The sequence below is a fragment of the Amblyomma mixtum genome, chromosome 8 (assembly GCF_055824585.1).
Source record: "Amblyomma mixtum isolate Tamu chromosome 8, ASM5582458v1, whole genome shotgun sequence".
NCBI classification, from domain to species: Eukaryota; Metazoa; Arthropoda; class Arachnida; order Ixodida; family Ixodidae; genus Amblyomma; species Amblyomma mixtum.
The window spans coordinates 34,955,650-34,969,816 of NC_143019.1; the positions used below are offsets into that span (position 1 = coordinate 34,955,650).

At 44.2% G+C, this 14,167-nt stretch overlaps 3 protein-coding genes across 3 annotated transcripts in view; 2 read left to right on the top strand and 1 right to left on the bottom strand.

Moving 5' to 3' along the window:
* Window positions 1-2,677: 2,677 nt before the first annotated feature.
* Window positions 2,678-5,752, top strand: LOC149332044 (uncharacterized). The gene is made up of 2 exons (XM_089557012.1): window positions 2,678-2,980; window positions 5,509-5,752. Exons 1-2 carry the CDS (start codon window positions 2,798-2,800, stop codon window positions 5,695-5,697), a joined length of 372 nt encoding a protein of 123 aa, XP_089413138.1. The 5' UTR covers window positions 2,678-2,797; the 3' UTR covers window positions 5,698-5,752.
* Window positions 5,744-14,167, top strand: part of LOC149332045 (sulfotransferase ssu-1-like) — a 28,978-nt gene continuing 20,554 nt past the window's right edge. The window contains exon 1 of the mRNA XM_089557011.1: window positions 5,744-5,768. The gene's annotated coding sequence lies outside the window, so the exon portion shown is untranslated. The remainder of the gene's footprint in view (window positions 5,769-14,167) is intronic.
* The window catches only part of LOC149332046 (sulfotransferase 1C2-like), a 38,476-nt gene continuing 35,691 nt past the window's right edge, over window positions 11,383-14,167 (bottom strand). Inside the window, exon 4 of the mRNA XM_089557008.1 lies at window positions 11,383-13,664. Within this exon, the coding sequence (XP_089413134.1) occupies window positions 12,698-13,664 (967 nt within the window). The 3' untranslated portion in view covers window positions 11,383-12,697. The remainder of the gene's footprint in view (window positions 13,665-14,167) is intronic.

Genomic DNA, 14,167 nt, shown 5'->3' on the forward strand with positions numbered 1-14,167 from the left:
CTTCTCGCAGCGCTGATCACCGGTAGCCGCATGGTCAAACCATTGCATCTGGAGCAACGGCTACGCGACTCGGGGAAATCGGAAATCGGATGCTTTGTGAACCCACGATTGATTTTTTTTTCACGCCACTGTGTGTTCGGAGCGCGTGTAAGGCTAACCGAGATTTTAGGCTTCACTACCCATTTCTTTACTTGAAACATAACACGGGGCACTAGTCGTCTCAAGGGAAGAGCAGCTCATAAGTATTCTAGAAGGTCTGTCCCTATAGCTACCATGTTAGGACTCCCTTGATTACATGTGTGTTCATTATGCCGGGGTGGGATAGCCTGGCTTGCATTAGCCTATTTGTGAGCACTCCAGAAGGATGTCGACCTGCTCTTCAGCACTCATATCCAGATGAGGAAGGGTGGTAATAGAACACACCACCTAAATATTTAAGGAGGGTGGAAGGGATGTCAAGTCGCTCCACGAGCACGTCGCTGCGTATATAAATAGACGCAAGTGGTGTGGACGTAGTGAAATGGTAGGATCGGTAGCCCGGGACAGTGCGGGCCATCCGAGTCTCCTGGAGAAGGAGAAAATAGGGCAGGGAGGGGCGGGCGAGTAGATACTGGCGGAGGGGGGTCTTATTATTGCACAGATTTCGGCAGTTCCACCCTGCAACGTGGCCTAGATCTCATCGACTCCTTTCTCACCACCCCCGGCCTCTCTCCTGCTTCTGAAAAATCCGAGCTTCTCCTTCTCAACCATTCCTCATACCAGCGCTCACACAACCACTTCGTCTCTCTCCACCTTTCTGGCTCTCCTATTCCTGTCGTCACGCGGTGTAAAGTTCTTGGCTTTCCTTTGCATGCGGCCAAGAACGTGCAAGCCCTCCACCGCACTGTCACCACCTGCCACTCAGTAACGCACCTCGTGCGGCACGTGGTCACTCGGCGCTCAGGTCTCCACGAGGTTCACGCGTGCCGAGTTGCCCACGCGCTGGCCGTCAGCAAGGTCTTGTACTTTGCACCCTACATTTCCTTAAAATCAGACTCAACTTAATGCTCTTCAGACTGCCCTCGTGGCCCTCTACAAGGCAGCTCTCAACCTCCCTATCACTACCTCTACCATTAAGACCTTTGCCACAGGTCACTTTCATCCTCTCCGTTCTCTTCACTCTCTCCATCGTGACTCCCAGCTTCCCCGGCTTTCATTTACCCGTCAGGGTCAGGGGTTACTGACTCAAGCGGGTATCTCGCCCATTCCCATCGCCCCGTTTACCTCTAAAATTCCCACTCCGGCTCCCAATCTTCGTATCCTCCCACTCCCGACCAACATGTCCCCCGTCCTGCACGCCGGCCGTCGTCATGCGGCAGCGCAGCACCATTCCCCTCTCTTTGATACCCAGGGTGTAGCGTACACGGATGCCTCCTTCGTGGCTCCTCGAGATTCCTGCGGCTACTCCCTGTACCATCCCCACCTCCACGCTCCTGAAACCCACACCAGCGGGCCGTAACTATAGGCCCTTCGGATGCATTCTCCCTCGAGGTCCTCGCCATTGCGCACACCCTCGTAACGTTGGTACGGTTCTTTTGCACTCAATTAGATGTCGGTGCTCAAAGATCGGTGACTTGCCTTGTTACTGATTTGTGAGGCGAGCCGTGGGGCGATACAATCACTTCAGGTATTTAACAGTTCAGAGGTGAGAATCACGCACTTTCTCCTCTTTGACAACTTATGCACCTAGATATCTATATATCCACCATATCACATCTCCACATTGGCAGTTCTTTTACCTTGTTCCCTCAGGCGCCCATCTGTAATTCTCCTCTTATGAGAAATTCTTCATCCATCTCATATGAACAGACCAAAGGAGCCTTGAGACCTGTAGTAGCCCTGTATCTGTGTTCGCCATGCATCTTATACGGTCATTCCGTACATAATAGTCATTGATTACTCCGCCCAAGCTGAACATCATTATCTCAACTAATCAACGAGGGGACCCAACACCTAACACTCGGAGGCACAAGCACGTAATTCGTTGATCGATGATTTGAAGTACTCAGCTAAATGACAGGACATATAAGCAGGCATTTAGTGCAGTAAAGATGGTCGCAGACAACGTTCACTGCTCTTAGCGCGCGGGGAAATAGGTTATGTAGTTCCAGCTCGAAGACTGCATGATGGAGCAATTATACATACGAAGTGCGCCTCCTTTTGCAGAGTTCAGCGCAATTACCGTCATAAAGAACAACTGACTAGCCTCCGTTCTTGTTTTGTTAGATGTCTTAGCCTGTATAGCACTAGCTTGTGGCATGCTGCATCATGCGCCTCGGAGCATTCTTAAAACATGCTTCCCTGCAAAGACGCTGCATCTGCGATGCTATGCAATTATGATTTAGGGACATACTAATGGCGTTTGCCACAAGAATGCGCTGCGAAATGCGTGCTGAGAAAATGCGAAAATTTTATCCAGAGGTTTTTCCTGAATTTATTTAAAACTTGCAGTTCTAAAGTTTACAGCAAACTCCAATAAGACATACGCGTCGGTAGTGTTCTGGTTGATGTTAGTTATTTAAGTTAGGAGGAGTGGCGGTTGCTCCTGGTATCTGTTGCGCATGCCGTCATTGCACTTGCCGCTTCGGTGGCTTGCCGCTTCGGTGGCTCAACAATGGTCTATGAAGAACGCCTAAAGGGCATAGTAAGGCTCTCGCTTTAATATCTGTTCCTGAGGTTACCTTATGCAGTCCAGCTGAAAGGCCACAAGGCACAGTTCCTGTCTGTTCTACGATATGACCATGTGCCCTCGTCCTCCATGCAGGTGGACCCTCAGGGCCGCGTCCTCTCTTCGTGGGTGAGTGAGGCCTCGGTACCGGCCTTCGAGAAACGCGCACGAGGCTGCCTAGCCCAGAACGAGAGCGTCTTCCCTGAAGTGCCGGCACTAGAAGTGGCCTACGCGGCTTTCAGCGATGCACCCACGCAAGACCGCATCTCGCCGGTTCGTACCAGAACAGACAGCGGGGACGCTGCTTCGACTTTTGCGCTCTATGACCAGGAAGAGGCGAGAATCGTTTCGGAGTTTCTCACCAACGCCTTTGCCGCCCAGCCACGCACTGACACCGCGCGTCGCGTCATGAAAAAGTATTTGTCTTCTTCAGGCAGCTCTGCACGCTTTGTAAGTCATTCGCCCACTTAAGCAAAGCGGATTCCGTTTTACGCTTCTTCGTTTCCTTCGCGCGAAGCGTCCCGGGAAAATAAAGTTCTGGTATGAACCTGGATGCTATTCGAATGTAAAGACAATGCTGCGATTTAAAACCAACTGGAGAGGCAAATGGGGCAAGCATACATCATGTGAACATCCAGTTTTGTTCATTGGATCGCTTCCGACCCACCTACCAGCCACTGCCTGAATTTTGCACCAGGAATCCATATGAGTACAGTGAGAAACGGGAACACGAGACACAAAACAGCACAGGACATGTGCTATTGCGGCATGCGGACGGTGAAAGTTCGCTTCTCACCGGAAGCACATTGTAGTTCTTCTATTTAACCACAATAAACCTTATTTGTATTGGGTAGCGAAGCAATAACTTCGCCTTCAAGAACATTTCTCATAATTCCTTAATTTCAAATGTGGTTAGCATCTCTACCTTCATATGTGTCTTCCGTTCTGCCTGGGTATTCCAGTGCGCGATTATATCCACGCTATGTATATGTTAATGGGAAGGCATTATATGGCACATGCCAGCAAAAAGCAGTCACTGGAAGTTGACCGCAAGCCGCGTCCGCAAGATGTGTCCACAGGGAGTTTTGCCTACCTTTTTCCCTTAAGGCTTGGTGGAGGTGTCCATCGAGATGTCGAAATGTGAAAGGTACTGCACCCTTTTATCTCCTCAAAAGCCCATTTTCATATTGAAATTGTGACGTAACCAGATATTACGAAGCGGTGTACTATGTCCTAACTGGAATGCGGAAGTGACGTAGTATATCGTAGCTGGAAATGGCGAACTGTGTAATATGTCTTCACCGGTAATTACTAAATGCAGCATTCCACGTTATGAGTAAGAAAAAAGCGAAGATAAAAGGCATGCTTTCGCATTGCTCCACGTATGCAGACTTCAGTGCTCTCAATTTTTTTTCAGAAGCACAACTATGAGGCGAAATAGGTTGCTCGCCGCTAAACTTAGCGGGGCGCACGGCAAATTGGACGACCAAGTTGTTCAAACGTGTCGGCTGCTGATGTTGTTTTTTTTTGTATCCGTCATTGTCCTCATCTATAATATGCAGCTAAAATGCAGAAAATTACATATCTATGGTCGAGGAAAATTGTGACCGAATTGGCTTTGTCATACTACCAGCCCATGGCTGATTCCGCGGGTATCCCACGACGGGGGACAGCCATCTGAGTGTCGCCATAAGTAGCTAACATCACAACTCCCGCTGGTTGCAATGACCGATTTCTCGAAAGAAACGAAAAAAAACCAAACGAGGCCACTTACCAGCCAACGCGGGCACAAATTTCAAAGCTGGTTTTCTCAGCTCTCACTCTTTACACGATTGCTATCACTGATTGCTCCGGCATTTCGTAGAGAAGGCAGTAAAATTGTCTTTTTTTCATCAATTTTTAGATTTGCTAGGAGCTCAATAAAGCCCAGTTTTTCTATGTATAGGCAAAATAAGTTTTTTCAAGTTATTTTTGTTAGAAACACTTGCGTTTTAATATGCATGTTGGAGTACAACTTCTATCAACATATTGACTATCAGCAAAAGGAACAAAAAGGTTTATAGACGAGAAACAGGCTTTGCTCAAATCTAATATAAAAACTTGGTCACATTCCCTAACTTTTTAACGCCCATAGAATAACTTTCCGAGGCCTTTTAGTGCAATTACTCAGCAACTATACCTGCTAAGTCAAGTTAAATTGCAGTTCTGTAATTTTCATAAAGAGTTACGTAAGACTGATATTCTATTCCATGCAAAATAAGTGAAACTGGTTTCAATTACTGCATACACACTTAGCGCTAATTTCGCCTTATTTCGATATAGCGTAAGGGATCACGCGTTCTCTATAGACAGCAAATGTATCGCAGACTAACAACGTGGAGTAGAAGGTTCGAAAAACTGGAAGCAGTTTACGCAAAACTGACTCATTTGAGTTCCGTTTGGCAAATTCACTGCTAGGCATAATATTTAAGGAGCTCATCAGAGAAACGCCTGAAATACATTCCAGACCATACATCCACTGAAAGCCTAAATTGAAACAAAAACTGCACAGTTAAAGATCAAAGTTCGTCCTCAGTAAAATAGCCAGACGCCATGTCCAGGAGTAAAAACGTGTGACTAAATTCCACGCAAAGTAACTTCCAATACAGGAAGCTCGTACTGAAAGAAGTTATTACACTAGTGATGCAGGTAGTTACCTTTAATTCTGACCTTGCGCTGCTGTTTAGAATTGCCAATTCGCTTGCTATTCCTAGTGGAAGACAGCTAAGCTAATGAGTTCTTCCATCCCCTGCATCTCGTAGGAGCTGACTGAGGAGCAGGTCTTCTTTATCGCCCCCTGCAGCCCCTGGTGCACCAAGTCGGCGGCCGGAAATGCGTTCTCGGGCGAGTGCAACAAGGCGGTGATGAATTTCGCTCCGTTCGCCCAAGCCTTTGGTTGCCTCCCAGGCTCCAGAATGAATCCGGAGAAAAAGTGCGGCTTCTTCGACTGACGCCCTGGGCCCTATTCCTTACTGTGACTGTGGTACATTTTTCGTGGTGGAGTCATCTCTGCAGTACGGTGGTTCGTTTTTTTTTAATTTCATTTTATTTCGGACAACAATACATGGTGTCCGCGGGGAGAGGCTAAAGGAGACTGTAGTGTCTCCTGACGAGGCCTAACACCCGCTTTACACGTCGGTGCAGATGGTGCAGAGTGACATATCAGTGAAAACAGTGGTACATAAAACACAGTGGGACAGGAATTCAACATAAGGAATTACACAAACACTGATCAGGCAGAAAATAATACTCAAGAAGTCATCAACAATGTGACACTTTCGCCATTGATCGATTTATTGTTTATTTCCTACGTTGTAAGCACCTCTATGCACGTTGCAGATTAGTTCCAATATTGCTCAAGGAAAGTCTCGTAGTTTATTCATTTATTTATTTATTTATTGTACCCTCAGGGCCCGAAGGCATTACAGAGGGGAGTGGGAATGCATAAAAATTCAGCCTAAAAAGCAACAACAAGGAGAGAAAACAAAAACAAACCAGGAATACATAAAAAGTGAAAACACAGGAAGGCAATGAAATTAGAATGCAGTGGGGGATATATTAAAACAGTGTGTAGACAGTGAGAGGCAATTTTTATACAGTAATAAACGACACATACTCAGAAAGAATCATTAAGGACTTTACGAAATGCATTGTTATCAGAAATACCTGCGATGTCGTGGGGAAGGTGATTCCAGCTGACACAAGTTCGGGGTATGAATGAGTCATGAAAACATTTGGTGTGACAAGATGGGATTCCAACTTTATGACGGCGATCAACGCGTGCTGATATGTAACATGGTCTTGACAGTAACTTAGGATTGAGAAGGCTTTTGTGGTAAATTTTATGAAAAAGACACAATGAGGCTATTGATCTGCGGTAGGAAAGAAGTGGTAGGGACAAACTTGATTTCATGGCGGTTACACTGCTTGTTCGGTGATAATTCGAAAGAATGAAACGGCATGCGCGGTTCTGCACAGCTTCCAAATCTGAAACGAGTGAATCGATGCCAGGGCTCCAGACAGATGCAGCATATTCTAACTTGGACCGTACCAATGTTTTATAGAGTAATAATTTTATTGAAGTAGATGAACGTGAGAAATTTCTGCGAAGACACCCAAGCATGCGATCAGCGTTATTTATTATGTATTCAACGTGAGTTTTCCAAGACAGCTTACAAGAAACGTAAACACCTAGATATTTATAACATGACACGGCTTCGAGAGACACGTTGTTAATGTGATAAGAAGAAGGGGCATTAGAGAGACGAAAAATGCGTACATGTTTACACTTATTAATGTTGAGTTGCATGTTCCAAGTAAAACACCAGTCAAGAACCTTGTTAATATCGGATTGAAGACAAGAGACATCATTACCATCTTTAATTTCGCGTTAAATAACACAATTATCGGCAAAAAGATTAATTGAAGAAGAAATGTTAGCCGGTAAGTCATTTATATAGATGAGAAAAAGGAGGGGCCCAAGAACTGACCCCTGAGGCACGCCGGAACGGACAGGCAAAGAATGAGAGTTTATATTGTTCGCTGTTACGAATTGTGAGTAGTTAGAAAGAAAGCATTGTAGCCATGCAAGGACATTAGGGTCTATGTTAAGATTGCTTAATTTAAGGAAGAGAAGCTCATGTGAAACAGTGTCAAATGCTTTCGAGAAGTCCAAAAATATGCAATCTGCCTGAGACCCGTGGTCAAGGATGCAATAAAGGTCATGCATGAAACATATTAGCTGAGTTTCGCATGAAAAAGACTTACGAAAACCATGCTGGGCAATGCTGAAAAAGGAGTTAGATTCTAAAAAAGAGATGAGATGAGAATATATGACGTGTTCCATGATCTTGCACGGAATACTAGTGAGCGATATAGGTCTAAAGTTATCGGGAGAATGTTTACTTCCGGACTTATGCAGTGGAATCACCTTCCCAATTTTCCAATCATTGGGAATACAACCTGTAGCAAGAGACTGTTCAAATAATTTAGTAAGAATTATGGAACAATAGTACTTTGTATTAATTAAAAACTTCGAATTAATGTTGTCAACACCGCAGGAAGAGGAAACCTTATGATTTTCTATGATGCACTGGATGCCTGACGCGTCGAATATAACTGGATCCATAGGAAGAGCATCAAAAACAGGGCACACGCGATGAACAAGAGAAACATTGGTAGAAAATGCCGCAGCAAATATATCGTTTAGAACAGAAGCACATTCGTATGGAGGAAAGGCAACACCATCAGAAGAAGTAAGTAGTATTGTGGAAGGGTCTTTCTTGTTAACTACGTTCCAAAATTGTTTACGATTATTGACCAGCATAGCAGGCAGTGTGTGGTTAAAAAACGTGTCCTTTGCGTTTTTAGCGCACCTTTGTACTCTGCAGCTGCGGAAAAGTAGGCCTCCCATCGTTGTTTAGAATTCAACAACTTCGCAGAGCGGAACAAGCGCTTCTTTTTATTGGAGAGTCTTTTTAAAACATTATTAAACCAAGGTGATTCCCGATCGCACTTCAAAGATCTTAATGGTACAAAAGTGTTAATGAGATGTTCAACGATATCCTTGAACAAATCCCAGTTAGCGCAAAGAGAACGCTGTGAAAAGCCTGGTAAGTAATCATCCAAAAAACCAGCTAGTTCGCAGTTAATAGCGTTAAAGTCAGCCCGTTTATAATCTATAATGTGTTTAGTCTGACTAACTCGGATACACACAGGAATTTGTACATCAAAATGCAGCAAAGAATGATCACTGAGACCAGGCAGGTAAAAAATCGAAGGGATAAGATCAGGCACGTTAGTTAGAACAAGATCTAAAACATTCGATGAGGATAAAGTAGTTCGAGTAGGTTTAGAGACTAACTGCGAAAGATTGAAATCCATACAAGTTGACAAAAACTTTTTACACTCAGTAGAAAAAGAGCTGAGATAAGGTGATGTACTAGTCCACATGATACTAGGGTAGTTAAAGTCGCCAGCTAAGACAATAGGTGTACTCGGAAATCGTACAGTGATCATGTTAAGGGAATCATGCAATTCATCAACGAATGTTGGGCTCGAGGACGGAGGACGGTAACATATACCCAAAATCATTCTCTTAAAACGTACACTAAGTTCCACCCAAACGAGTTCCAGGCTAGTTGGAATATTAATAGGCGATGCGACAAAGTTATCCGCGACAGCTATTAAAACACCTCCTCCAGATCTCTCACTTCTGTCAGATCTAAACACGTTATAGCGTTTTTTGCAGTCAAATAGTTCAATGTCCGCTATCTTCGAAGAAAGCCATGTTTCGGTTAGTAAGACGACATCAGCATCACACGAATCAATGATAGGATTAAGTTAATCGCGCTTGGGTAGTAAGCTTCGTATTTTGGAAAAATGAAAAGAAAGCGAGTTGCCAGTATCGGACACCGGCCCACTGCCCCTCGCGCAGCCCTACGGCGCGTAGGTCGAGCCAGAGGTACCGTGATTTGACTGCTTATTGTGGACTGGCGAAGGAGACAATCGATCAGTCTGCTCAGCATGTGACGAAGCAGCGATACCGTGACTTGAGTTACTATCAGGAGAAGTTGGCGATGCCCGAAGATTAGCCTCCATGAAAACGCAGTCGCGAGCAGGGTTATAACTGTAGCATTTGTTCTTAATGTACAGTTTGTTGTACCTAAGCTTGTAAAATGAGTCCTGACCCTTAGCGAATTGAAGCAGCTTTTTCCTGGCCTGACGCGTTTCTAACGAGTAATCTTCACTTACGGTGATACCTTCTTCTTTAAGTTTGGCTGACTGGGATAGAATTTGTTCCTTTGCTTTAAAGGAGCAGATCTTCACGATGACCGGGCGACATTTATCATCCGTAAATGTACCAATCCTATGAGTACGTTCAAACGCATCCTTCGTAAGCGCCGGACTGACGGAGTTAGAGATAACGCTCAAAAGCTTGTCTTCCGTTCCTTCCCATGTTTTCGTTGGACTGTCACGTAAGCCAAAAAACAATAGATTGTCTCTTTGCTGCCTGTCTTCAAGCTGTGACTGACTAAGCCGCAGTTTGGCATTCTCGCTAATCAGGTTATCAGCGAGTTCGCGCAGGGTCAGCAGCTCTTGTTGAGCTTCGTCAGAAGCAGAAGCTTGAAGTTCAACTGCCGACAGCCTCGCATCAATATCGGAGATATTCTTTTTCATAGATTCCTGATTTTCTTTTATTTCATATATGGAAACAATTGGAAGCAATATGGAAGCAATCTTTTATTTCAGATATAGAAGTTGCGGCTGAATGCTACGAACAATATCTGCCTTTTTCGGTTAAGTTTATGTTTGCAGCTTAAGAATACCGCACCCCATTCACCATACCGCCGACTTGGGGGCGGACATTGCTGGTGTGTATTAATCTCCATGTTTTGAACGCATACTGTTTACCTACTTAAGCAACACCTGCACCGTTAGAGTCTCCGTGAAGATAAGTGTAAGTATAGTATGATACGAAAGAAGTGCGAAGTTTGAAAGATTGTAAATCAAAGATATTTTTAAATTTGAAATACCGTAGTGGTACCTTTTAAGAGAAATTAGGTACAATTAGTAAAGAAACCATTTAAATTAATTAATGTCACATTAATTTAAAGTGAAAATTAAAAAGATACATAATTCGTTATGCTTCAACTATCATTATACTGTTACTAGTCCTTCTCTCACCTTCAAGATTTCATTTCCTATTATATTCCTGAAAGAACATTAGGCACAGTAAGCTTACAGAAAGGGGTCATATTCGGTGTCCTCAAAGATCGTACCGGTTCTTTTTTTTTACACCGTATTCGAAATATTTAAGTCTGATTTAATGACCCTAGCTTCAGCTAGCGGGTGCGAGTTTAGAAGCGAATTCATCAACGCTTTTAAAGCGCTCAGTGGCCAGCAAACGACGTTTCTATAGGATGTGCCGATAACTTCTGCAGTGGCCGCCATTTTTGGCGCGCATGTGACAAGACTAAGTAAGGCCCTCCACGTGTGTCCAATCAGCTTACGGCCACCTGATTTAGCCTGTACGGCAGATTCTGAATGCTGTACCCCTAAATCGCACCCATGACGTTACGATATTACCACCTACACGGCATTTACTAACCGATACCTTAAATACAACACTTCCACACAAAAAGTACTCCTGACCATGCTTCAGAAATTCTGAACTAAGGTCCTCATTTGAGGAATTCACAAACGCAAAATGCGAGCCATTCTAGGAGACGCCTGGAGTACGTTTCGGTACTCAACCCGCGAAATAATTTTTTGAGGCTTGTCCACATTAGTTGGTCGACGCTAGTGGTTAGTTGAGCATTAATGACTTTGAAAGAGAGAGATAGGTGTTAACTGCAGGCGAACGTTTGTTGCATCTCTGCTGTTTTGGAAAATTCAGGCGATTAGCGACAACCACGCGCTCATTACTTTTGGTTAAATTAAAAACAAATATAAGTTTATAAAACGGCAATACCTAGAATCGAGCGATAGCTGAACCAGGAGATATTAACGCAGTATCCTGACGCAAGAGACGTTTGTCCCTTTGATGCCTTGTACTCTTACAAGCATCCCTTCTGTGTATTTTAATTTTCTCAGACTAATGTATTGTTTTATCGCGTACACTTGATTTCCCAGAGATATCTATTTCCATAGTCTGTTTTCCATTGAACACTTTTGTGCATATTTCTTATTGTGTATCGTGTATCTGCATTGCGTACATTATATCGTATATCTTCATGCGACGCTTTTTGCTTTCATTTTGTACACAGTCTCTTAACAGGGTGGGTATGCCTTCGTAAGGTGCTGATACACCTTTTGCCTGCTCTCCTTCGGTTTTGTTACGGAAACCAAAATAAAGATGCTAAAAAAAACTTAACGCCATGGATGCGGCACATCGATTGTACATATTTATTTGACGGGTCGCTTTAATAACTGGCGTTTCGTCTCTGAAGTATGTGCGCATAGCCTATCAGGTGTCATCGAGCAGGACTTTTGTTGGTGCCGTCTCAAGGGCGTGCTCCGTGTGAAGTCATCCAACGCTACAACGAATATGAACTGGAAGCGCTTGTTGACATCGCCGCTTACGTCACCAGGAAGGACGATTATCGTAGTACGATTCAAACCGAAGATGGACCATACTAATGCAAGGTGATATTATGGAGAGATGTTCCTGGGTGTTGTGCAGCGTGATACGACCATGAGCCATGAAACATGGTCTGCGTGCAAGAAGAACCCACAAGATCTCTCCAGACCACTCGTCCTCTCTGACGAAAACGCAGTTTTGCCGCCCGGTAGGCGTTAAACCAGGAGGAGGCCGGGAGCCCTTTAGGCGAGGAATTTCACAAAACAAACTAAAAAAAATTACGGAGGTAATTTAAGACTACTTACGTGCTTCGAATGGGAAAGCATTGTTTTGAATTTTTGTTTCTTTTTTACTTTTCCTTTTTTTTAACTTCCCTTGTGACACCCGTACTCATTAGCATACAGTCGTAGGGCAATGCCTGTACTATGTTCACCTTTTCTGTTTTAGAAGCAACGCTGTTTTGTGGCCTGTGGCATGCGTGTTCGCCTCGCATTCTGAGAGTTCAAGGTTTACTTCCTCGCATCTTGAGAAGAAATTTTATTTTTCTTTTATACAGAGGTATCGACATCTGGGATTTTTCGTGACCACTTTTCCGGTCAACGAGGACAATACAGGGTTTCTTTGCAGATTAGCCATATAATCCTTTCACATTTTGACAAATAAGCCGAACAAGATCTGCGGAGACCAGGCAATTTATATGCATAGCAAAGCACTTGTGTTCCTTTCCATAAATTGCCCCTTTTATTTAGTCTGGAGTGAAAGTCTGGAGAGTGAATCACCATCCGGACCTCAACACAGTGTACCAGAGAAGTACTCTTCTCAAAAAATATGGTGTTTATTAATTTTCTGAGCTCAGTAAAATTCTTAAATCATGGAATCTCAATATCACTCCACAGCTTCATAACGTCTGACCCTTCGGTCTTGCAGTCAATCCACTTTTTAGTTTTTGCGATCATCTCCGGAGTGAAGTGAGTCTTCCAGTCGCCCACAGTAGCCTTGCGGACAAAACATTCACACTCGTGCATTTCCTCTTTTCGGGACCGCTTACCACGGTACACTTCGACAGACTTCAACGCCTTATCCGGCGGCAGACTCAGTAGCTCCGTCTCCCACCTACTGTTCATATCACTGAACAGTTTCTTCATATTCTCCAATCTAGTGGCGTTTAAAACTTTTTCAAACAGCGCTCGGTCACTTCGAAGCTCGCTTGCGTAATCCTCTCCAAGAAATTCTGCAATCTTCAAAGCCGAAAAGCTCGGATCTTTCTTCATTTGCTCGTAGGTGATAAACAGCATATTCGACCTATCGCGGTATGCGTACCAAGATAGTAGATGGTCGAAGTAGTCGCCATAAGGCAGCATCCCTGTGACGAATAGTTCATGGAACCTCGCGAACGATACATCCTTTACACACTTTGGAGTGAAGCCTTTTATCTGGTAGTAAAAAGAAACACACACATCGTAAGGGTTCCTCGCGACGTAGATGTACTTGGCATGTTCTGCGTAGGGTGCCTTGTTAGCAGGTAGATGAGTCTTGATGGGGCCCGGCCGAGGCATTTTCTCTGCAGCTTCGACCCCCATGAACTCAAGAAAGGGAGAAGCCAGCAGGAAATCCTGCAGAGTTTTTGGTGGGTTGCCTCTGGACAGGATACTCAGGATGAGGTACTGCATCCAGGTTGTTCCGCATTTGGGATACGTTGCAACGAACACATCATCGTGACGTGGTTTGTAGGTGAACACTGAGCGCACTGTGTCCTCGTGGAAGATCCTCCGCATGCGTAGGCCATCAATGTATATATGGTTCTCATGGTCCATCGCTGCTCTAAAGTGGCCCTCCCTGCAGCATTAATAAAGAATGGTGACGATACAATAATTTTCATTTAGAGACTTGTTCCATTTCCAAATAATATTTGTTCGTTTCATAAGAACTGAACTAATGTAAATATAGATATTTCTGACTCAAATAAATGTTCAATTGCAGGGTCATACTTGTAATAAAAAGAAAAAAGCTTGCACGTGGATCAATCCTTCAGCTGCTTGACCTAGGGCATTCCATGTTACCATGTATTCCTTCGAAGGATAGGGTCACTTTGCGATTATATTAAGTGAGCTTCCAAGAATGTTCTCGTATTATTCGAGGCTATCCTTCCTGTTTACCACCGCCTGCAGTTCAGCATTTTTCTATAAGGCTCCTTGATATCATAGATAACTTAGCCTGGTATTTACGCATTCATGTATCATGTTCGCGGCCGTATGTATGTAGGCGTATGAATACTTGTGGGCTCCTCCGTCAATTAGGAGATAGGTTACTTGTATTGTTAGGCAGTTGAGGCGAACCTC